The 26,091-nt window shown below is 35.9% G+C and overlaps 1 protein-coding gene across 9 annotated transcripts in view; it reads right to left on the reverse strand.

Moving 5' to 3' along the window:
* Positions 1 to 988: 988 nt before the first annotated feature.
* QKI (QKI, KH domain containing RNA binding) overlaps positions 989 to 26,091 on the reverse strand; it is a 149,431-nt gene continuing 124,328 nt past the window's right edge. For 2 of the 9 annotated variants that reach the window (XM_053937006.1, XM_053937009.1), the window contains 4 exons: positions 17,961 to 18,048; positions 15,331 to 15,603; positions 12,658 to 12,732; positions 989 to 7,994 (listed from right to left, as the gene is read on the reverse strand). In XM_053937006.1, coding sequence (XP_053792981.1) covers positions 7,978 to 7,994; positions 12,658 to 12,732; positions 15,331 to 15,603; positions 17,961 to 18,048 — 453 coding nt within the window. In that variant the 3' untranslated portion in view covers positions 989 to 7,977. Of the gene's footprint in view, positions 7,995 to 12,647; positions 13,504 to 15,319; positions 15,628 to 17,960; positions 18,049 to 26,091 lie in introns of those variants that run through there. The other 7 variants (XM_053937004.1, XM_053937007.1, XM_053937008.1 and 4 more) reach the window with 5 other exon arrangements.

Genomic DNA, 26,091 nt, shown 5'->3' on the forward strand with positions numbered 1-26,091 from the left:
ATGAAAACAGTGAAAATACTGTGACAGAAATTAAGGACAAATATATGCTATGCTGCTTTGTGAGAAAAAACAACAACAACAACAACAACAACAACAACCACTTTCCTTGGGAGTTACTGATTATTTGTGATTGTTTATTTTTAGAGTTCAACTCAACAGGAAGTGGCTGTCAGTTGTCTACTTTTAACTATTTGAGAACTTCACAGGGTCACCAAGAAAACAGTTGGACTAAGTCTCTTTACTTTTGCTGGTAGACCTGAATACCAACATGAAAGAGTAATTTCTGAGACTTCACTTTATACTTTTTCTATCAATGTCTCTCATTATTCTGACACTGATAATGGTTAAGTTTGTACTGCCTCAAGGCAACTACAACAAGGAGCCATCTAGTAGTGTCAGGTCATTCCCCATAAACATACCAAAACACAGACAATGCTGGTAGAATGATGATAAAGTCTATTGATAAAAAATTTCTAAACTCCACATCTAGCTTTACCTTGCAGACCTAGAAATGCAATTCCTGACATGAACGTGACCATAAACAGGTATTACTGACTTGGTGCAAGAGGTAAGAAAGGTCAACACAATTCTGCTCTCTAGGGATCCGGATGGGTGAAGGAGGGGGTTTGCACAGTGCAGCCAGAGACATCACAGAAGGTAAGGCTGTGCCCACACTCCAGGCCAGGACTACAGGGTACAGGCAGCTGACACTCAGAGTAACAGCGAAGATGACAAAGGCTGCTTTACCTGCTTGAGCAGCACATGCCAAACAGCATCCCTACATTCAGTGAAACTCTAAGACTACTAGCTCAGATACAACTATATGTCACTACTTTGGTGAAACTCATCATGGAAGGTGTCTTCAAAGACTATTTTTTCATCCCTGATGGGTGCAGAAGTGTACCTGAACACTGGTGTTTTAGCTTCCTCTCCCCTACTCTACCAGACTTCTAAAGATGCCACGCTTAACCTTATCTACTTCACTTACTTCTGAAGCAAACATTTTTTTATTTAAGCAGTGTAAAATAGAAGGAATTTTTACAAAGAATACCTTGGTAAATAAATTGTCCTTAACTAAAACCAAGCATCATCACATAAATATTAAGGCAAATAGAGAACACCATAATCTAGTTCTTCTCCAAAGTCTGTTTCTCGCTAGGTTCACACTAGGTGGGATGGCAGACATCTTCATTTTCTACAGTAATCAGAAACTATGCCCCAAACCAGTGTGTTAAAAGTTACAGTAAAGTAGGACTTCTCTATTTGCTCTGAACATAACAATTGTAACAGTTATGCTACAAAAGTACAATATCCCCAAAATCATGTAGTTATCTTTGCGAAATTTATAGAACTGATGCCTCCACAAACCCATATGCAAAAAGTGTATTGCATATTTATGATATATAATGCATACTTCCTTCATTTACAGTTACAAACAACAGCATATGCAATAAGAAACTGATAAGCAAAATATACCCTGATAATCGGACGACCATGAAAGTTTAAGTCTCTTCAACAATTAACATCTTTCGTAACACTGCTAGAAGCATTAATGAAAATTTAAGTGTGAAAAATGTACATTCTTTATTCTGCAGTTTAGATACAGAATAAAATTTAACTTTTCAGAAAATAAAACTATAGCTACAGCTTTGAGAGCTGTCAGTTTTCTTTTGAGGATAAAGTACATGCACTTTTTCCAGTTACTTTATTGCACATAATGTACAGTCATAAATGGTGTTTATTTACATGTGTTTTGGCAACGTCCATGTTTGCTTTTCCCCTCAGAATACATTATTTTGCACAAACAAAACCTTAAATGTTTCACACAAACTGCCATAATACAAGTCAAAGCATATATGTATATATGTCGCTTTATTGTTGCTGTATTTTCAATTAATTCTGCTAAGAGTTTCAGATCTCAGTTCACCTTTGCCTTGGGAGGCAGGCTCCTCCCAGTTAGTCTGTTGTCAAAGATGGACACCCGAACTGCAGGCACCAAGAAATTAGGACTGCAGCCTGCTGTGCCTAAGCCCCAGCCCCTATGCACCACCTGCAATTAGTGCGCAGGCACAGAGAAGGAAGAGCACTGTACTTTCGTTAACCAGTTTGATTCAACATTGATTACCACGTGTTAATGTTATGGGTCATGTGTTATTTGGACAGTATTCCGTTAACAGTGATTTAGAAAAATGTATCAAACATATTAAAACAAAACAGAAATTCTGGGAACAATTATTTACTTCCAGCCCTAGGAATGTGTTACTCAGATTCCATTCTGTACAATGTGCTATCTCTGATAACTGGTATTTTTATCCAGACACAAAATCAGTTTCATATACTCATGTTTCCCTCAAGTTTGTTTCTTAATGGATGGTAACACACTTCAATGTTTCCCTGCATTTTCAGGGCAGAAAACTTTTTAGTGGTCCCCCTCATGGAGTACAGTCTGGCAATAAACCTTTGCTACATGTAGATTTTGGAAACACTTTTAAAAGGTATGTTCAAACAAAAGATCAGTATTAGTACACTGAACATATGCTCATTAAAAATATCTGAAGGATGTTTTTGAAGGCACTTTATAATATGCACAAAAATACTCTTGGAGAAACTAAATTTGGTGCACTTTGGAACAACACTTAAGATGTGAATAGCATTGCTCAGATTTTACTTTGAAAGGCTAGATGGTATTTTTGTTTATATTCTCACCTCCCAAAAAAAATATTTACCCTAAGATAAATTCCACTTTACTGGATCAAAGAGCAATTATCGAATTGTCTTGAATATATGATTTTTCAAACGTTAAGACAATTTTACCTCAGAATAATAAGAAAGAAAAAGAAGTTAACTTCAATGATTTAGCAATATTGAAGTCATCCTCAAATTCGGTTCTAAAAACAGTTCGTATCTTTCCTGTAAGCAGGCAAAGTATAAAATAGTTAAATTTTCAGACAGGCACTCAGGTAAATTGAGAAATGCCTTTGGTGGGCAACAATAATGAATGGTTTTTTTTTTATTATTTTAGAATTTCCTATTTTTTTCTGTCCTTCAGCTTTAAAGTACTACAAAATTTACAGCAACTTCAAAAACTGCATATAGTGAAGAATGAGATGAAAATGCTCTGTGGACAAAGTATAACAGTAGCTAACACCTACTGATAAAAACACAAAATAATAAAAATATTACAGAAAAGCAGTAGTTCTGAAAATAGAAGTATTCTTCAATATAAAACATTAAAGTTTTGTTCCATCTGAATAGTTTCACCTACACTGGACAGAGTAGTTCACCAAACTACATGTACGTCTCTGGTAAAATTCTTTAAGAATATAAATTATTTGCTCTGTAATGACACTTGTTCCATTATCCAGTCAAAAGGTCCAGATATTATCTGTTGTAAATATCTAATATTATCATCTGCCTGTGGCTGAGTTTTAGGGTAGCAACATGATCTGTTAAATTAAAAAAGAAAATTCTGCACAAGTGAAACTATTCAAAATGAATTAGTATTTTATCTCTACCTAAAATTTTTGTAAAAGAACGAACTACATGCCATTAGGAAACTAACTAACAAACGTCATCAAAGATAGACTATTTTTCTCCATAAAATAAAGATGCATAAAATTTTAATTACTAGCAATACTGTGAGAACTCTATTTATAAAGTTTTATATTGCATGTATTTCAAGATAAATAGTTTGAAACAACATAAATTAAAAGAGGAATTTGAACAGATTCAGATTCCTCATCTGAATTTTTACTATCTACAGGAAAAAAAATGGACTTTCAGGAAGAAAACTGTTGACATCTGAGAAGTTATCTACATTGAGGATCTCCCTCGACCTTAGCGGTAATTACTGCCCACTCAAGGTTACAAATCTAGAACTACCTGGGAAATGTAAAGGAGCCTCCGACAGTGTAGTTCTAAGAAAAGGGAAGCATATCTGTAAAAATATTTGCATAGATGTACATTCAAAACAGCATTTTCACCATTTCAATTCCCTGCATTCATGTTGCTCCAGTCAACCACAGCGATGAAGATCACATAAAGGCAGCTCTGGAATTTGAAATGGATGTTGCTTGGTAATTTAGTGAAATGTGTATTTTTGTACTTTCTGCAGTCACTAGGAAAAGATCCAGTTTGACCTTTGGCTTACAGAAGTTGTACTCCCCTGAGCTAGGCAATACTGATAGACTACAGAAGTACCAAAAATAAAGTTACTTGAAACAGCGTGGTATAAATAAGGCACTTTTGCCAAAGGAAACCCCCAGGTTTTGTGTTTCAATGTACAGGAATTCTATCCAGAAATATTTTGTGCTTAGAAACATCACATGATGCAACAGTGAATCAGGTGCCAAAACCAACAAATCACAAATTACTGTGCAATTAACTGCAACCTCCGAATGGTTCAACAAAGAATCAAACTGGTTTCTGTACACCGTCATGATTTACCAATACACTGGCATCTTTTCCTCTTTTGCTGTGAGCCAACAATAATTATTTTAGAGAAAGAAAAAGAAAGTGTGGAATTAGTAATGCAGATGCTGAAAGGCAAGTGGCAAGACTCTAGAAGAAGAATGCCTCAAAAAATGCTACTTTGTTCCCATTTCTACTGGCACCTATTCCCCAAAGTAAAAGGCCAGAATGACCAAAGCCAACTTAATAGTAGTGTGCAGAATGTCAGCTGACAAACAACATAAAAACAAGTCACGTTGTGTTATCTGTGGTCACGTTCTTCAGGGTTAGTCCAGTAACTTGACTTTACATTCTTCCGTCTTTATTTGTTTATTTTAATTAAACATGTAATGGTTAATAAACAGACATAATCCAGAGTTAGTAGGTTGGTATTATAACATTTATTAAAATAATGCTATGGGTTAATAGAAACAGCAAAGAACCAAAGAATTAAAATGCAAGCTATGTAAAAACCCAACTAAAACCCAAATATGTCTAATGTATTCATCCAGTAGCTAACTAAAAGCCCAAGAAAGACAACACTCCCAATATAATAAAGTACTGCAAAACAATTGGCAATTTTTCAGTTATCAAAATTGTGGGTTTTGCATTTTGTATCCTTTTTTCTCAATCAGGAAAAAAATTCTTTTGAATGTTATATAACATACATATAAAACAAGATAGAAAAATACATTATAAACTTGTAACAATGGCTGTAAATACATTATCTTACATGTTTCTCATAGGCAATAGGTTGGTTATGGTACATACATAGCATGAAACTACTAAGATAATAAAGAATAGACAAATACATGTCATCTGTACGGTTACATACAAGCGACACTCCCATCTACCCACTCTAAAAAAATTACATAATACTGTCAGAAAGAAATCTTAAAACTACTTATTTTAATAAAGAAAAAGTCATTAAAGAATGATAATACTGAGAACCAAGGCATTCAGAGATTTCAAAAGTCATGCTTTTTTTTTAAGCTGATCCAAAATTTTGTCAACTAAGTTTTCAGAAGTTTGTTCAGAGCAAACATTACTTTCACATGTCACACATCTACTCCATACACTTCCCCTCCCCCCCCCCAGTAAAAGACCTTTGATAAATGTCTAAAATGTCCAGGTTTTATCACAGTTGAGATGAAACTGGATCAAATACTGGTATTGTTTTAGCAAATCTCTCTTCAAATGTTCGAGTGTCGCAAGTTTATTCAACCAACCAACCAAAATAAAATCAAAATGGCACAGCATATACTGTAAATAAAATCAACACAACTGTATGTGTAACAGGAAGACAAAGCTGGTGGCACAATAAACAAAAATCTAGCTGAATACAAAAGGATGAATGTCTATTGCATAGTAAATAAACTGATAATTATTTCCAGGTGAGACAAGATGTTAGATGAGGTCACCATGCAGGTGCTTAAAAATGTAAGCCCTCTTAGCTTACTATTGACCTTTCATTTGGAAGCTGTGAAGATTTGCAGGAGGAGAATAAGTTGACAAGAGGGGAGTAAAATTATCACCTGATATTTGCCAAGTTTAGTACTGAGCCCCACAATGTAACACTTAATGTTATCAGAATTAAATACTGTGCGTTCAACAGCTTCAGCTCTTGCAATTGCCCAGCTATTCGAACCTCATATGGAAACAAGGGTTAACAATAAGGTACAGCTGGGCTTCAAATGGCTGAAGATCCTCTCCTGCTTATCTTTTCAAGAAAAGCCAATGGGCCAGATCTAACAATAGTCAAAGATGAGCTGAAAGGTAAGTAACTTCCATGCTGTTTGCCACTGCAGGAGCTATTCCTGGCAACTGGGGATGTGCTCGGTCACTGACTGAAAACTTGCTAAGCACTTTCAGTTTCATTAGCTGCAGAACATCCAATTTCTGGGTGATGCCGAAGCCTATTACAGTTGATGTAGTATTTATTTCAACCCAAATCGAGAAAACTCCTCTCCATCCCTGAACAAAAATGACATAACTTCCAGCTCTACAAACATTTGTCAGCTAATAATCTCCTTTAGCATGAGACAGTATGTATCACAGAACCCTTTGGTTTACGTTGCACAAGTACGGCATTTGCTATGATTTAAAAAGTGGAGTGGCTGAAATAATAATGGGCTGGTTTGATGAAAACTTAGCAAATACTTCACTTAATGAGATTTTGGCAAAGTCACATCACACTAGTATGGCAAAAATCAGGTAATTAATATGGTCAACTCATCATTTGTCTTCCCTCACAGCTTCTTTCACATACTGGGCGACTGAGTGGCATGCAGTAACTTGTCTGAGGGAGAAGCTGATTATACAAGACATTTGACTAAATGACCATGAAGAAAATAAGGCACTTCCTTTTCTTTAGACTTATTCCAATACTTAAAAAATAAAAAAGAAAGACTAAAAGGCTCTTTTGGTCTTTTGTTTCTTGACAACCACCAGAAAAAATCATTTAATGAAATAAAGGGTTTCTTTGTTCTTTTTTTCTTTTTTTATAACACTTGAAAGTATAAAATGCTACATTTCCAAAAATATATTTTTTTTCTGCACCAGCACCCTTGTATAGTAAAAGTATCTACTTTTTTGTTCATTTTGTTTCAATGCACTACACTTTATCTACATTTCATTACATGTATACAGCAAATAGGCAAGCATGGCTTTTACATCCTTAATGAAATTTTTTCTATACAGGGAGGTTTAAAAAAAATATTTGAACAGTTTGCCCAGTAATGTGACACATAATGCATGTACCTTGTTCTCATGTAATCTTCCAAGGAGATTAAAATATGGTTAAAACAATTTAAACTTTATTTTCCTTTAACAGTGTTGCTGTTTTTTCTCTGCATTAACGTAGTTCTGAAAAGTCATCGTAATCTGCATTTCATGGCACACTTTCCTTTAAAACATCCAATTTGGCAGGCAATAGAAAAAAGGCTGCAACATCTGCCCTTTGAGGGCACTGGTAGTGACTAAACAGCATATCAAATTTTGAATACTTTTTGGAATCCCTTCCCCAATGACATCCCTGACCAAAGGTTCATGCATGATGCATCATCACACAGTACATTCAGAGAGAGCTTTGACTTTTTTTTTTTTTTTTTTTTTTTTTTTTTTTCTGAGAAGAAAAATATTCCTAGAAGTCTCTCACAGTAACTGCCTCTGTCATCGGGTAGTTAAGGGACATCTGTCTCCATCTCGTGTGAGGCCTCCTTACCGTTCGCTTGGGGCGGGACACTAGAGGATGATCAGTGCGGAGGGATGAGTTGGACCTTATTGCTTTACTACTATTCAGTGCAGGTTCTAGAACCACTTTCACCCAAACAGGAGAACAACAAAAAGCGGAGTTGGAGGACAACAATTTCTTTGTCTGTTTTGTTAGATGGTAAGACGAACGGACAAGTGCCCCAGCTCGCTGCACTGAAGACAGGCAAGCAAAGGCGTTTACCAGTTAACTGATCAGCAGGCAGGCATGGTCAGGTCATCATTGGGTGAAGAGTTCAGAGGTCAGAAGGTCATAGGTTAGTTGCCGGTGGCGGCTGGGTGGTTAGAAACAAAAATAAAAAAAAAAAAAAAAAAAAAAAACAAAAACAAAAAAAAAAAAAAAAAAGAAAGAAAAGATAGAGAAGAGATTAGTTCCAGCTAGTGACGGCTTAATGACAACATGAAAACTAATCACAACTAATAAAAAAAACAAGCATGTTTAATTCTGACATACTGATCGACACCATCTACAGAATGCAATAAAATCATGACAGCCCTCCATCATGATTTGGACACGTGAAGGAGAAGCCCACTCCCACAAAACCGGTTAACAGGAGAAATAGAGATAAAATATGACTAACGACTAATGGTTAGTAGCAGTCGATGAAGGAAATTGGAAAACAAAAAACGATGAACAGTTTCTGAACTGGGTAGAAGATTTCTGGAACAACAGTCAGTGCACAGCATCAGTATCTGACTGCTATTAAGCATTAGTACCTCCCCAGGTGCAAGCATTAAAGCAACTATTAATGATGGATGTGATTATTAATAACTGGTTGTTAAAAGAATGGAGTCATCTAAGGAATTCTGGACTTAGAGAAACAATTTGGTTCAACAAACTATGGGCCAAACAAAGGGTTTTTGTTCAATAAATTTTTTATTGCCTTTCATTTATTCTATTTACAAACAACATGGAATTTCTTGGCCTCATGATACAAAGCAGTACTATAAACTGTAGTCTAGCAACGTAGGCATCATCGTGGAAACCAGGAAAACGCTCAGCCTGCTACTATAGCTAGCATTTTCCTGTTCAAAATACTATTTTACACATATAGGACACTTATAAAATGCACTTGCATGTAAACACTGTAGAAGTCCTGCCATTTTAAAGTCTATACTTAAAAAGCTCTAAGTACATGAAAAAATAGAGAAAATATCTAATTGATACTAATAAGGCATTTTAAAACTACAAACAGCTCTCTTTATTCATTTTCAAAGCTAATACTCTGCAAATACAATAAAATCTGACATTTCATATACATTCCTGCTTTATATTTTTATATTTTAAAAGAAGCCACCTGTAAATACTATTTTCTTTTGCAAAAAAAAAAAAAAAAGAAAAACACAACAAAACAAACAACAAAAAAAAAAAACCCCAAAACCACAAACAAATTACAGTAAAACATATAAAAAGTTCTCAAGTGGAAAGTTATCATTCCCAATGTTCTTGAGCTATTCCTTCTTTATTCATTCGCTCACATTCTCCTTCACCAAACTTGGTCCACTTAACAGTAGTATAATTTTTTTATTTTTTTTAAGACTCATTCAACAGCTTAATTAGAGCTAATAAATTCTGAGGTTGATAAAAGTTTCTGTACTGTTGCCATTTTGACTAAGGCAGAGGAGATGAAAGTGAGAAAGGTATTCAGTGCAAAGTCAGATTTGTGCCATTACATAAAATGAAGTCCAGTAGGTGAAATATTCACAGATACCATTGATTTAACAATCTTTCTTGTGGGTTCATTTACTTTCACATAATAAAAGTGGCCTATCATTTAGGATACAGTTCATAACACTACAAAAAAGTACTACTGTAACATAAATGAGACCAAACACTCCCTGAATTTTTTTTTTCAGAATCATGCTAAGTGGGATTTGTTTAAATTATAACAGCTGTTTCAAAAAGAAGAAAAAATAAAAATAAATATTTTATGTGGCACAATCTTACCACTTTACAGGTATACTAGAAACAGACTCTTAAAGCATTTTGATACTCATTACAATTTTGATTAAAAGGTATTAAAATTCATATATAAATTATGTGAAAATTGGTTTGGATAAAACATTTGAGAAAATTCTCAGCATTAATATTTCTTGTGGAGTTTAAAATCAAAGCAAGCTACCTTTAAAAAATACCAGGACACCTGTGATACATCCTCTGCCAAGTCTCTGGCCTTCTACAGTACACACAGGTTTGTCAAGTGTGCAACACCATTTACAGTTTATTACAATTAAATCAGTCAGTCTCTCTGTTACATGAATCAAATTCAATTTTGTATTATTTATAAACTGGGGTCTTATTCTGAGTTAAAATGAGCTATATTTTCCAACCCCTCACCAATTCTACATGCTTAGTTGTAAAACATTTTCAACTGGGGATTCTTGCTTTAAATGCAGTGCTTATCTCTGGAAAAACAACCCAAACCCCAACAAAAACCAAAATTATGCAAAGAATAAAAACTACTTAAAAAGTGAATGCAGTAGTACTATAAAATCATCTGAGAGTCAATTTAGAATTAAAAATAAACCCAAAAAACCACCAACTTTAGACCCGATGAATGCAAAGATAGATTTAGTGACACTTAACTACATTAAAAAATATTTCCACATGGAAAAAAAAAAAGTATTTCGGTTTGCTGACATTGCTTTTTGTGGCCATAGCTATAGAAATATCCTGGTAACAGAACAACCAAATAGGTGAATATAGAAAATACTGCTAATATTTTCATTCTGCAATATGATTTTAGTACATTAAAAAAAAAATTATTGCTGAACAAAGTTGCCACCAAAACCTTTTGTGTGAGACATTTAGATATGTGCAGTGATAACCTAGGATTTAAAATTCAAAATACAATGAAGTTCAGTTGTAAAATTAACTGGGATTATTTATGTAAGACTTTAAAATAATTATTTCCTGAAATATCAGAATGGTTTTCCTTAGAGAAGTATGCATGATTTATTCCACAGGAAAAAGATATGTATTTATTTCTCTGCTTAAGACAGTGGGTTTCCAATCTTGCTAGAGACGAATGCTGGTTTATTAGAAAATGGCTGTATTTTAAAAGAAGGTGAAATTATGCCAATAATTAATTTAAATTACTTTTAAGTGACCCAGATGAAACATCTAGGCCTTTCCAAATATATTTAAAATCTATGCTGAGAAAATATTATAATGATAAACTACAAAATGGTATGAAAACACCCTTATCCCCACTTTATCTGTGTATTTACTAGCTGTCTCAGGTAAATATCTAATTACACAATAGGCAGCCATATCTGTCACCTGAAACTATCACTGAAGATCATAAAGGACCATTAGCAAAAAACTGGATTTGCATCAGGCCAAATTTTCAAAGACAACCAAATCCTTACCACCAATTTCTTTTGACTGAGATAAAAAAAAAAAAATCAACCTATTTCCTTTTTTACTCCTTTCTTTTTGTAAGCATGGGCTATGACCTTTAACTGATTATATTCTGTTGCCCCATTGAAGAGTTCTCAAGAAATGAGAACAAGACAATGGGCTGCAAATAGTGGGCAGTGATATAGAACAATCTAACAGAAAACTAGTGTCCTGTATCAGTTTTCTGTAAAGTCTAAGATCATATCAAAGATAAAAATGTTACATAAATATACCAAATATCTAGGAGAGCCCCTTTTACTGTATTGACCAGAATCTGTATTCTCTCTTATAGTTAATTTATGGAAGGTTGTGAGAAGTGGTCAATGTTAGGAGATGTCAGATCTGTCACTGGAATTTGGCTTTTGAATATTACAATATCATGGAAACCTGCACACAACATTGATTTGGATGAGAGCAGAATAATAATACTTGGCACATAATGCTTTGCATCCTCAAAGCCCTGTACAAAACAAGAACCCCCACAACACCCCTGTGAGGTAGGGAAGTATTATTATCCTTATTTGACCAATGGGAAACCATACACAGAGAGATTAAATGACTTGCTAAAAACCACAGTGAGTCAGCAGCAGGGATGGGATAAGAATTCATCCCCCACACTGCTTCCTAGCCAATGTCAATAAACCGAAATTATCAGTTTTCTCAATAAGCTTAAACACTTCATTCAGGGGTCCAAAGGCATGACACTTGAGGAACAGGAGAAAAATGAAGATTTACTTTCCATTCAAGGGTTAAAGAGAGATGCCCAAATATTGGATGTCATCTCACCAACAGGTCTTCAAAAGTTGTTTCTCCTTCAGGTTACACATTTTAGCAGCAAAAGGCAAATACCAAGAAATAGATTTTGGAAAAAAACCCCAAAACCAAAACAACCAAAACACCCTCCCCTTCCCCTACCCACACTAATTTAAACTCAAACAACTTTTGAAGTTATCTTCACAGCCCTTACCTTTCTGAATTCAGCTAGGTATCTGAGAACATGCATCCTCCTCATAATATACAGTACAGTGGCTCAAAAGTTTATTGGAAAAAAAGGAATCTAAATCTTCAGATTTCTCCAAACACAGACAGGAGGCATTTATTCCTTTACTTCTTTCTCATTAAGCAACCATCCATTCATTTTATTTTGCAACACCAATCTGATATTTCCATGCCAATTAAAAGAATGAACCAGGGGGAAGGGAAGAGGGGAACATGACCAAATTAATTATTGCAGCACTGATTTCATAGCGTTTCCTGATGCAGATAGAGGTTTCATTTTTAAAACTGAATCAGTTATAGAATTTCTGTTGAATATATCCAAGTATATATATTTAATTGAGCTGGGAAAGGCAAGTTTAGAATTTTTTTTTAAAACTGAAAGCATTCCCAAAGCTTTAAAATATTAAGTGTCCAGGTTTTTGAGAAAAATCATGAATGGGTCAAGGCCGGGTATTTGGTTAACCAGCTGTGGTGTTGCAAATCTCATGTACACTCAAAGCACTTCTTACAAACAAGAACTGCAGAACTAAACTAACCTCGGTCTGCGGTCACAATCCTTTGGTAAGGATGGACACGCATATCGTGCCTTCGAACTTTAGTAGCCACCGCACCTAGTTAAATTGCAATTACCAAGACAAAGTTAGAAAACATTCACAGAAAACATTAACAGCAGGTTTATCAAAATGGATTTAAATGATCATTAACTACAAAAGTTCATTTTAAGAAAAGCGACAAGTTAAGGCACAGTAGTTTCAAATCTTAATCTTAAAAAGAAGTTTATCTGTGCAGATTAATATTGCATTTATTTTAAACATCCTGGCCTTAACCTGTTTAATCCATTCATTTACAATCCCAAAATTACAGTATTTCATGAAATCTATTAGACCCAAGCACATTTAAGCTTTACTAGTCACATATTCACTGAAGTGCCTTTCTTGCAGCAGGACTATTTTAAATAATGCCATCTTTAATACTGACAATTATTTGCTAACCTTAAGATCACTTCCAGTTCTACCACAAAAAAAAAGTTTTAAAGCAATTCTTCAAGCCTACAGATTGTGATTTTAAACTTTAAGTCAATAAGTATGAACTGCAATGAATTAGGTGATTAGTAAAGCAAACACTAAATAGAACACTTAGCAGTCAGTATACTACTATACACTCATAAATTACAACTACTCTGTAATAATAGGACCTAATCCAAATTAATAGCACTATTTTATTTTAAATCTATGTGCAAAAAAGTGCAAGTAAGTCACTGACTGCTAGGCCAAGCTTTTTTCAAGGCTGCTGAAAACTAAGCATTTGTTAAAATTCAGATCTGATGAAGGATCAGTTAAGACCGTTCTTGAATTCTTAGCCTTTCGTTGGGAAAGCCATACCTGAAGATAAAAGGAAGGGAATTGAAAGTTAGTCACCAACTAAAATTTGATCTCAACACCAACATCCCCAAAAATAGACAGGGATGGATTTCTCTGCCATTTTTACCAGAATTATTTTTAAACATCTTAAAAGTCCACCACAAAAATGGACAAAATACTGTTAATGAGAATGAGCATGTAACAAAACTCAATGAAATCCAAATTTAATGCAATTAACTCTATACAATTGCTCAGATAACAGAGCAGATGTATTAAGAGTTATTGATTCTAGGCAGCTAAAGTGGGAGTGTGGAGTTTGTTTTCCCTGCTCCCTTTTCCTTTAAATAACATTTTTTTGATGAGGTCTGTTTTGGGCAATACACCTCACAGAGTTAAGCCCGAGAGTATACAATGGTTTCAGATGCCATTTTAGAAGTAATTTTAATTTTTCCCCTCAGATCTCTTTATAGAAAATCCTGCGAGAAATCCAGGTTCCCTGCATTGTAATAAACTTTACTCTGGAATGTTGTATTTTTTTACTTGCTATCAACTGAATTCAGAAAAGGAACTTGCCACTAACCACTAACAGCTACGTTGATGAACTCTCTAACTGTGACTTTACCCCAGGATGTACCACAACTGGGCTCACAGACTGGGGGTAGAGGAGCTAGGAAGAATATGTACATGTTTGTGGGAAATTAATAAATGATAATGTTATCATATGCTCACAGAATGCATACTTTTGTCCTGCTAGAATTTTTGTTATTGATTCACTAATCCTGCAAGACAGAAGTCTGAATTAAATTTTCTTTTTTACTGTACATAATGTGTAAACATGCACACATACAGGTAACTCACCAAGTATTTGTCACGTGAAACACTGATTTTTTGCAATACTTCCAACAAAATATTGACTTTGAACCTTATTGTCCAGTGTTCATTAGAGATGTTTAGAATTCGTGTAAATCAATAACTGCCACTGAACAAACTAAGATCAAAGTCCTATAAAATCAACATTATGCAGCACCAAGGTCATATGCAATTCAAAACAAACTGAAGAGGAAAGATTATTTAGATTCTGGAGAGGGTAGGGAAGGAAGAAACTATTGGAACTGCTTGTTCCATATTGGCCAGTTAACTGAATTGTCACGGCTGCTTTATCATTCTTGCCTTCACACACCAAGTCAGTGGTCTGAAATATTAGGAATGATGGACATTATATATAAAAGAAGCCATCAGTAAAGTTGATAATTTTATTGTTCTTTGGTGAGAACTTGGTTTGCTTTGTATTCATTCACTGAAATAATTTTCTGCTCACAATATAATTTAGTGCTTTCTGACACTGAGAGATTTATCAGTTGCATACTAAATAAACAAAAACTCCAACTGAACAAAGACTTTTCCACTCCCTCCAGTTTTCCTACTAATACGATATAGCAAAATAAGCCCTCTCTCCCAAAAACTGCTGAATCTTAATTTATGTTAAAGAGAATACAAACTGATCTGTTATTCATGGGAGCCCAGGTGACGTGTAATAGACCTCAACTTGTATATAGCCTTTTTTCCCCCTTGCCTATATATCTACCATCTCATATCATATGAACATGAAGACTTTATTTTTGGTAAATTTATTAATATAAACTAAGCACACATATTCAGGAATGCTGAATATATTTAACAGGTTTAAGAGCTGCACCATTTGAGCAGCTCTCCTAGGTGGTTTTGATATACCTGAAATAAGTTTGTTGCTTCAGATTTTTTTCTTTGAGCTCCATGAACCTCTACCTTGCAAACACAACAGAAGCACAAGCAACACATTCTCCAGTCATCCACGTACAAAGGTCTTACCTAATACACCACTAGGTTCAATAGGGTACTCAAGGATTGATGTAGCTGGTGCCAGCGTGTAGGGGTATTCGTATGGTGTGTAAATTAAACCGGCCTCGGGTCCGGGTGGAACTATTGCAGCGGTGGGATGAGGAGTTCCGTTTGGCATGACAGCGGTTTGTATTTGTCTGATCAAAGGCATTATGGTAGGGCCAGCTGGCGTAGGAGTACGCAGGGCAGCTGGTGGGAGAACAGGCGCAGGCCCAGTAATAATCCTTGGAGCCTGGGCTGTTGCTGCAAGAGAAAAGGCAAGGGCTGCTACAGTAAGCAAAGAAATTCAGAGGGAAGTATGGAGATAGTAGTACAAAACGTGGAAAGAATGGGAAAAAAGGGAAAAAGTAGGAAAGAAGAAAAATAAAAGGAAATCATTAGTACATGCGCTGATCACACAGTGCCAAAGCACACCATTCAAATGCAAACAGCTTTCCATTTTCCAGTGTGATTAAGTATGAACATGCAAAATAAAAAAGCCATTGTAAAACAGTGAGGTAGATTTCTCAAACAGGTTACACAGCATGAAAGCTCCATTTAGACCACATTTCTTCATTTATGCTATCCAGACTGCATGAGACTGAGATGCATGCAGGAAATACAAGGAAAATACTATCACAATCAAATACAGAGTACAAAATTTAGTGCATCTATAGAGTCCACAGACACTCAGTTATGCAGAGCTGCTGTATGAGTCGAGTTTTTATATGTCTTAAAATTGTATTTAAACATATACATAATTCCCATTTCCAGGATCAGTGAAGTTGAAGATGACCTTGGAACATGAATTGGTCCTGTCCTACCCTAACAGGAATAGAATAGGTTCGAATTTTACTTCCATATAAAATTTCACCAAATAACATACTTCCTTTGTGTTAGAAGTTCACCATCACCCTGCTTAAGTTAAAGAAAATAGATGGTTTTTCTGTTTTGGTTTGGTTTTTTTTGTTTGTTTGTGGTGGTTTTGTTTGTTTTCTGAAGTGGTGCTAGCACATTTAATTAAGTGTTATTTGAAGCCTGTTGGCACACCAGATGAACAACAACTTAAGCACTAGGCACATCTGCTGGTAACAGTCAATCTTAAAGGGTTGCAATTTATGTATTTCTATGCACTACTGTTGATCTACATTGATTTTACTCACAGGTGGCCTGGAAAGAGAAATGTGGCAAAGTTTTTCAGATTTGAGACTGGTGCATATTTAAAATTATTTTTATTTTTTAAACAAAAATGCTCCGATAATTTAAAACTGGTGCTCAAATATTTATATTTCCTTTCCTAAACAGAAATAAATCAGTACAGCTTCTACATCTTCAACTTTTCAGTAAAATCAAAACACAAAGACTGAAATCGTCTTATCAAATAATGAGTATTAGTGAGGCAATCTCCAGTCAAAAAGGAAATAAAAAATCCCATCTTCTCACTTACACTGATACAATAGATCAATGGGAACAGACCAGACAAAGAAATTGCTCAAATTAATAAAAAATTTTCAGTGCAAAAATTTGCATCAATTTAAGCTATTCTGAAAGATATTTTACTCATAAATCTGCAATAATTTAGAGACTACCATATATTTAAAACTGATCTAGCTTTAAATATCATAGTGTCCGTTAGGGCTGAAAGATTTACCATTACCATTGTAGTCGTAAAAGCCCTTGCTTATGTCCCTTTTCAAATCAGAATAATTGCACTGGTGTAAGCACTCTCAAATTGACCTAACTGCATTCCAACCTTTAAACATAATCAACATTGAAATGGGGACTGTGTGGAGAAACAAATTTGCAAATATCAGTAGGTCCTTAGTGAAAAGAGTGATGTAACTGTGCTTACATTTGACATCTGTATCACAGCTACAGCAAAAATGTACTTTTGAACAGCGTCACCAACTATATTTTTGGGAGGAGGAATCAGATTTTCAACTGAAGAAAATAATTTGTATTACACATAATAGGTATATGCTTTCATTAGTAGGTGCGTGTAATTAATTTTCAAGTGTAAACTTGTGCATACATGCGTTTGCAAAAGCATTTTCACACAAATGTAATGGAAGTAATCGTAAAAACGGCTCATTACATCACTGATCCGTGTGAACTCAGCTGTGAAATCAGTTGATGAATTGTTGGTAAAACATAACATTGGGGGTACACATGCAAGCAAGATGAAAGGAAGGAATATAATACAGAAAAATGTATTCACAATATCTTGAACATCTGTACCATTTTAAAATTCAATCTCTAAAAATAAAAATGCAAAGGAGTCTACTGTCCTTTAAATGCTTTAAGGAAAAAATGACTGTGAAATAGAAAAATCTGGCTTAAGGGTTGAGGTTTTTTGTACTATATATATTTGTAAATACTTCAACCCAAACACACTGTTAAAAAAAATTATGGGGACAAGAAACAAGCTAAAGAACCCCGCAAATGGACATAACTTATCTCCCAAAAACATTTTGCAACAGCTACCCACAGTTTTGTTGGGCTCTTACTGCCTTCCATTCTCCAACATGAATTGCTATTGTACTTTTTCCAAAGGTAGCTTTAATATTCAAAGCCTGCAAACACTTCTATGGCATTGACCCTTGAGCTCATGACATGCTTACGTGATTTGATGTTGGCATCTCTGTAGGTGCCATTCAGAATTGCAAGCTCCATCAGCTGCATCTTTTTAAGGCTGTCTTCTCCTTCTGCCTGTGTATGAAAAAATGGGAAGGAAGTCAGGATTATGAACTCACTAGTGCACAAGATCTAAGTGACCTAGAATAAAATTGTTCAAGTTCTAACCAAGCAAAATACCTGCTTACCATTAGTCACAAAAGCAGCAAGCTTTGTCAACTTTTCCATAAAATTAAGTGGAAGTTGCCAGGTGACTATCATGAAGGCTTGTTAACAAATACCTTAAAAGAGTTTTGGAAAAGGTTCATAACATAAGTTATAAAAATTAAGAATTAAACGTAAGTTGCATTTGGTAGAAATAATTTAAGGATTTTTTTCTCAAATACATTTTCATGTACTCCTAAAGGTATCTTTAAAAAAATTGTATTATTGGGCCAGAGGAAGAATAGCCATCACAAATTTTAAGTACTGCGATTTATTGCAATTTGCTCCATTAGAGTCGATACGGACTAGTGTGGGGGTCGGGCAAACAAAAATATAAACAACAGTCTTTGAGTAGCTTCCAGACAGGACATTGACAACTGCCCTGAGGCAGAATTCCTAATTCTGGCACACGTAGATGTATTCCAATGAGGATATAAATACTATTTACACAGCATACATTACTCTTGGTTTTGCTTCAATAAAAACTACTTCCCTGAAGTTACCTACTCCTTTGATATCGTGCAGGTTGCATAAATATTAAGCAGTGTTCATTAGAACAATGCTCACTTTTTCAGTTAATAATGGAAATATTTCTAACAGTAAAATTTCATTTTTAAGACCAGAGATTTTCTGATCTGTCTTTTCAAAAATACTGCAATTTGTTTAGTCTACACTCTATTGAGCAGAAAACGTGATTATGATCTAGGAAACACAAGAGGGGTGGTCAATGACCACTTGAATGTTAGGTTACCACCTTGCCTCCTGTATGGAATGCCACTGCTGAAATTCTTGAGTCAGGCGCAGAGAAGGGCAGCTTTCCTTCAAACTGCAATGCATTCCTTTGCTAAACTGGATTTCTTACATTTTTACTTATCTAATCACACAATATTTTCCATGTATTTGGAACAGTATTTTCCAAGTTAATGAGCTTGTTATACATACTTTACTCCCAAACTATAGATTAGTAATTTACTAAAGTCCGAGACAAAAATAGTTTTCAAATTTTATCTAAGCAAATCCAGTACTTATTGTGAGGTATACTCAAGGGCCATGACCCCTTGCAAAGGGAACTTTTAGCAGCTGATTTTGATCAACAACTCAAAATCAGCACGGTAAGATGAGTCAACACTGAATTCCTTTCAAATAGCAGAAATTGAAGGTCCCAATTGTAATGCTAAGGATTTGCATAAACACCAAGATTATCACACAGTAAACATTCAGAATATACTGAAAGTTAGACATTTTCTCTGTATGTTAAATACAGGCAGGGCAAGTTGGCACTAATACTAAAAAAGGAAATATACATTCAATTACCATCTTAACTAGAAATTAATTGTACAGTTAAGTACTGTACCATCCAGAAATGTCAGACACCATAGTACCACAGGCCTTTTGGAATACAAAATGTGCTGATTCTACCAATCTTAACACAGAAGATATTTATAATTTACATGCAAAATAATTTTATCTTCTTTTTTAAATAAACTATTTTTCCATTGCATCTTTGCTGGTAAATTACCTAAGCAATCATGACACAATAAAACCAATTCCAAATTTATTTCCCTATCCAGAGCTCACAAATTCTCACCATTCTGGATATACCTTATCAAAGTTATTTTAGCAATAAAGATTTTTTAACACATTGACTAATCTTTTCCCCTCCCCCGTAAGGTGTACTTTATTTGCTTTTTGTTTGCATTCATGTATTTATTTATTTGAAAGTGTGTAACAAGGAAACCTCCTCACAATGTCAGCTGCATCTCCCATATAGTTCCATTAATGTTACTAAAATTGCACACTTCCTCCAAATAAGACCTTCAGGAGATTGATCTACGCCATTAATGACTTTCAGTAAATGCTGAATATTACACTCCACTTGCTAGGATAATTTTAGTAACCCTAATCCCAGATTTTGCACCACAGTGAATATTTCCCAATATAACTATTTATAAGATAATAATTTTAAGACAGAAAATATTTTTACCCTTTTGATACGGTCAGAAGAAGGCGGTATAAGTCCAAGTAATCATTCTTAATTTAACACTTTCCTACAGGTCACTACTGTTTTCTATTAGAAAAGATGTTGCAATTACTAGACTTTATGAAGTATATTTATGGAAGTAACAGTGGACTTAAACAAAGCGGACCAAGTCCTTAATTTTATTTTTGAGATTTGTTTCTCTAGACTATGCTCAGCAGCTGATAAACTTTTCTTCTTTTAAAGAAAATCCAAAATACAGCTTAAAATTTTCCCTTAAAATCTGTGTCAGTAAAAAATCAGAGATGCATGATGTGGACTTGCATTACCAGACATTAGCACTGACTTCTGACTTCCGGTGCTTTGATTTTTAAAGCATTTATTAGATATAAAAAAAAAAAAAAAAAAACCCAACCCGAACAAAACCCACCTCACCACTTTAAAAAACACGTGTAACGCTGACCACAAGGTCATGGTTCCGGCTCCTCCCAGAAGATGGCACTGTTTGTTGTACAATGCCACCTCTGCAGGACATGGGTGTGCAGCACCGCTGCCACCACCCACCCTACCAGCGCTGCCCAAAATCCTGCTGGCCCTCGCACTCTGCCCTTGGAACAGTCACTTGCCACCTCCCCTCATGGTGAAGCCACAGAAGTGCCCAGGACCCTTTGGGACACAGTGTCGTATCCTTCACTCTCTGGTACCAAGCCCTCCACTTGCACATCCTTCACCAATAGCCAACCCCTCAAATTTCCAAGAACTGTGTCAGAGCAAGGGGCTCATGTTTTTCCCTGCCCTGTCCTCTCACTTCTTTGCTGACAGATGATCAAATGAGGCACATGAGATCTATCTTAGCTCCAGGCATTCCTGCAGGCACTGTTTGTTAAAGCAAAGAGAGGTTGCATCAGGGATACAAAGGCAATCTCTAAAGGGACAGTACATTACCTGTACAATAGCTGCAACAAAGCTCAGTCATTTGTACCAAAAGGAAGCTACTTTGAGCAAACATCAATAAGGTCACTTAAAACTAGATTTGCATTACGAAGTTGAAGCTCAAGTGATTGACTCAAACCTCTCATCCTCTTAAATCTCCAGTGCTTTCCATGTACAAAATAACGTGGAGATTAAAAAAAAAAAGCCTTAAATGGTATATTGAAATGTAATTCTTTAAATGTAAGCAACTACTTGCAAATGCTCACTGAATACAAATACGATGGGAGCAGTAAATCCTAACAAAGCCACCTGTGCACAGACACCGCTGGGTGCTGTTCTGTGAACACACAGCCTGTAACTCCTCACAGTAGCTCAACTCTACCTGGGCTAGCAATAAATACACCTAAAGGAGACCAAATGTCAGTGAGGACTATGATTTTAAGTAACTTGCTTTCTAATCTTTGTCAGTGTAGGATTAGAGTTGCAAGGCTCAAAACACAAGTGCCACCTACATGAAGTCTCTGGGAAACACTTCCTAAAAAACACAATTTTGAACTAAATAGACAGTGCTGACCATACAAATGCCCAGTTAAAACCACAGTTGCCTTCCCTACTTTGGACAACATTGAGAGTTTCACAAAAAAGGAATGCAGTTTATTATATAACTGCTATTAGTAAGAGCTTGTTTCATGTCATGAAATGGGGAGCTTAGATAAAACACTCCGATGAATTATTTTCATTATCAATGTCCAAGCTATACTTCAACCTCAGATATTCCAAGACCTCCAGAAAATCCTCTATTTTAGGTACTGAAATGGCTGATTCTCATGTGCATACAGTACCCTGAGGAGTATCATACACTTTATCTTCTTATTTATATACAAAACATACATACACTAGATACATTTGTTATCCAGGTGGAAGATAGACAGGCATGCAGACTCCAAAGGTAAATGCCTTCATTGTGCAATGTCAATGAAGGACTTCAGCAGATGACAACAGTTTTCAGAGGTGAAAGGTGGACTGTTAGATCCTGTCAATTCTGAGAAGCCTGTAACAAATTACAGCAGAGAAGGAAAGAAACACAGTATTTAAAAGAAGGATCAAGTAGCAGTGTTTAGGATAGAGCAGAGATCCATAAACTAGACCTATGGAGACAGCCAGTGGCCACACTGCCCTGCCATGCTGCTGCCAGGCCCAAAAGGAGCATCACTGCAGCTCAGGTAATTCAGAAACCAAACAATCCACTCACTTGTGTCATAGCTGGGATCCCTTATTCTGACAGAGCTTCTTGAGCCTTACAGTCTCACGCACGTAAGTCTCAAAATGCTCTCTGATTTTCATTATTACTAGGGCTGGAAGGGAAGGCTTTCAACACATCTCTATGCTTTCCCCATATAATGCTCAATTTTCTTTTAAAGTAACTGCTTAGGAAAATATAACAGATACACTTTTCCTCCCCTACATTCATAACAAATAGATCCTCATATTTAGGTGATGCCAGTGACTTTCATTGACAGTCTAGCTTGCAGATGTCACACATTTCAGATGACGTTTTTGCAATCCTGTCACATCCCTGTACTTCAGCTGAATTCTCATTAACTGAAGTGAGCCCAGTCCCAGGAAAGGCAACATACAATTTTATTATTTTGGACAAAATGCAGTGAAGTCTGGCTTTGGGGACTGGTTCTTTATAAGCTGTTCCAGGGCTGTCCTTTCAGGCTCAGAGCAGGAGCAGCAAGTGGGAAGAGAAAATGGTGGCGGGGCAAAACAACAGCCAGATCAGCCAGGAACACAAGGGCCAAAAAGCAGTCCCCATCTTCCCCTGCCAACTGCAGCAGGCCTGTCCCACCAGGCTCATGGAAAGAATGTCCAGGGGCCTCAGCAGCATCACAGCACCAAAATCTCCCAAGCATCTCAGCAACCTCTCGCGCAGAACTGCCTCCCTGCCTGCTCCACACCACTGCTGGTTAAACAGCAGCTCTCGGCAGCAGCTTTCCTACCACCCACCCTTGGAGAGAACTCTTCCAGCTACCAAACAGCTTGTCCATGTCCATGCACCCTTCTACACATTTGCTTCAAGTACAGAGAATTCTTCTAAGAACACACTATATTTTTCAGAATGCAGGTAAGGCAATAAATAATTTTAGGTGCACTCCAAGCAGAAGGGCAGAGGACTTAGCAGTTATGGAAGAACACTACACTAATGAACAAGAATAAATACTGAAAAATCTTCCTCAAATAGAAAAGTAATTTAAAATTGCCACATAAAATAAACATAACTTTTCTCCCACCTGGAAATACACCCATTAAATATGAAGATTAATTATTCTTTAGACTACATAGTATATCTGCATAGTATAAGCCACCTACTATTTACTAATTTAGTAGGAATTTTGGTAAAATGCAATAGCATCACTGAAATATTTTACTGTCATTGATCTTATCCTACTTATCCAGGAGGCAGTGCTGCTCCTCAGGGGTCTGTCACCCTGCCTTCCCGCAGTCCCCAGCTGCTCTACAGCCCAACAGCTGCAGCTTGGAGGCTTGCACTGTGACACAGGCTGGATTCTCAGGCTCTAGAATGCTTTTATCTCCCTCACAAAGAAAAATCTTCCACTGCAATTCACTTGTAGATCAGTAAGTATTCCTAACATACCAGGCTCCAGTCAAACAGTCTTTACACATGAATGTCTCCATTCAGTGACAAAAACCTTCCATTCATAATTTATAAACAAAAAAACCTTACAGACATTATACTAAAAATTCCTAGACATACATGATTAAACAAAAAAACAGATCTCAGGCATCAATATATTGTAAAATATACTACAAAGGCTAAAACACATTGGAATTTTTGAAGCTGAAGTATTTATGCTTAAAATCCATGTTTGAAAGATTTTTTTTTTTCGTATCTAAGTTGTTGAAAGTGATGTATCTATAGCAACAATATCCTAGAAAAGAATACAGGTAACTAGATGTGAAAGACAAAGAGCTTTTTTGTAGGACTCTGAATGGGAGTACCTCAACTATTAATCAATTACCTAGTGCAAGAGATTAGATTTTACTTTTGTAAAGGCTTTTGGTTCTGGTAAATTACTCTGTTACTCAGAATTAAAGAAAACATCTCATCCTCCCTTTCCCTCAAAAAAATCTGGCAGAGACCTACAAGTTTCCCATGCCCAGAATGTAAATATTGATAGCTAGAAGTTGCTAGTAAACACATGCAGCAGACTTTCTCATCCTTGATTATACACTTCTGAGGGTGATGGAGCAGAAATCCTACACCATAGCTTTGTTTGTTTTGAGGGGAATTGCTCAAAGAGGTCTTTTCTGTCACAGTTGGGCACCTATTCTTGTATTAGAGGAAACGGTCCCAAATGCTTTAACAACAAAGACTTCCAGACCAGCCATATTTCTCAGAGTCCTGTACGTCAACAATCCTATGGCACTGAACAGGTGGTAAAACTATAGCTCAGTTATTTCTCTATTTCAACACTGACACAAACTGCTATGGCTATGAGGACAGGCAGAGATAAATTAGCATCATTATTTCTTCTGGGCAACACAGTCTGCTTATCTTCTTCAAAGCAAGCTCTCAGTTCAAATGATATGCAAAGAAGACTTGTGCTGTTTCACTTGACAAATTCATTGGTCATAATGTTAAAGATACACTAGGGGGAAAAGGCAGCCTATCTTTTTACACTTCCCATCACCTTATCTGACATATCCCTGTTTAATCATGATACTTGCCTTACCAGTAATACTTTTGAGAGTCCTGATGCCCTCCCTCCCTCACTTTCCATTTCTGCACAAAGAAAATACAGATAAGGTACAGAAAATTGGCAGATAGTGTGTTTTACAAGCCAGACTGAAATACAGCGTCAGTGGAACTTACAAGTTTGCTTCACCATATATTCCCCTAGGTACTAGCTGGTAGCACACTGGGGTGGGGAGAATTTTGCTTGACCTTAACAGGTCAACATTTCTTTAGGACAGATGTGACGGGACGGGCTCATATTTAAATCACAGGGGTCTGGGCTTTGAAGGAAAAAAAAGAAAAGGCCACCTGGATAGGTTAAATCAGGCCCTCAACAATACTTAATTTCAGAACTTGATTTTTGCTTTGCAGTTTTTTTTTTTTTAATTATCATTCCTATTTTCCTTGCACGTCTATTTTACTGTTTTTAATAAAATCTGTGATAAGAATCTCTATACACCACACTGGAGAGCTTCAGTAATTCATAAAGCTCCATAATAGGAATGCATTGTTCATGACACACATATACACCCTAAACACCACAAAATTCTACAGGAAAAAAAAAAGCACAGTACATTCTAAAATTTTTAAAAGGCAGAATAATACTGAGATGCATTCAGATTTATTTGCTAGCATAGACATCTGCTGATATTTGTATTAAGATTCAAATGAAATACCTATCAATCTGAAGGCATCTATCTATGCAATCTAACGCATTAGACCTATTTTTAGCAATGTGCAAGCCCAGTTTAAAAACGTTCAGCACTGAACACTTCACTGTTGGTATTTCTAGTTTTGGAATGCTGGACATTCAAAATGCCTCCTCACTGGTTAGTTCAATTCTGAAAACAGCAATTAAACTATTAGCACAGCGAATTAGATAGTACCAGGCAAGCCTCTTGAACAAATTTCCCACATATGGCTCTACCAGCAACATCCTGAGTTCCATCAGCATCCTAGGAATCTGAAGAAAGAAGAATGCAAACACGACCTATATTATGCAGGTCTTTATTCCAGCTGTAGCCTTTGGAACAGACTGAACAGTGCCAGAACACTCAGACAGTGTTGACACATTCCACTTTTATCAGGACAAATTCATTAACCCATCTTGAGTTTTCAGTAAATTATAAAAACAATTTAAGTAATATATGCTACAAAATGACCTATGATCAAGGTGGTTGTTCTAACAGGTACAAATTAGAGGCAGTTGTTAGAAATATATCAACAGAATGATTAATTAAAA

Source organism: Vidua chalybeata, chromosome 3 (genome assembly GCF_026979565.1).
Source record: "Vidua chalybeata isolate OUT-0048 chromosome 3, bVidCha1 merged haplotype, whole genome shotgun sequence".
NCBI classification, from domain to species: Eukaryota; Metazoa; Chordata; class Aves; order Passeriformes; family Viduidae; genus Vidua; species Vidua chalybeata.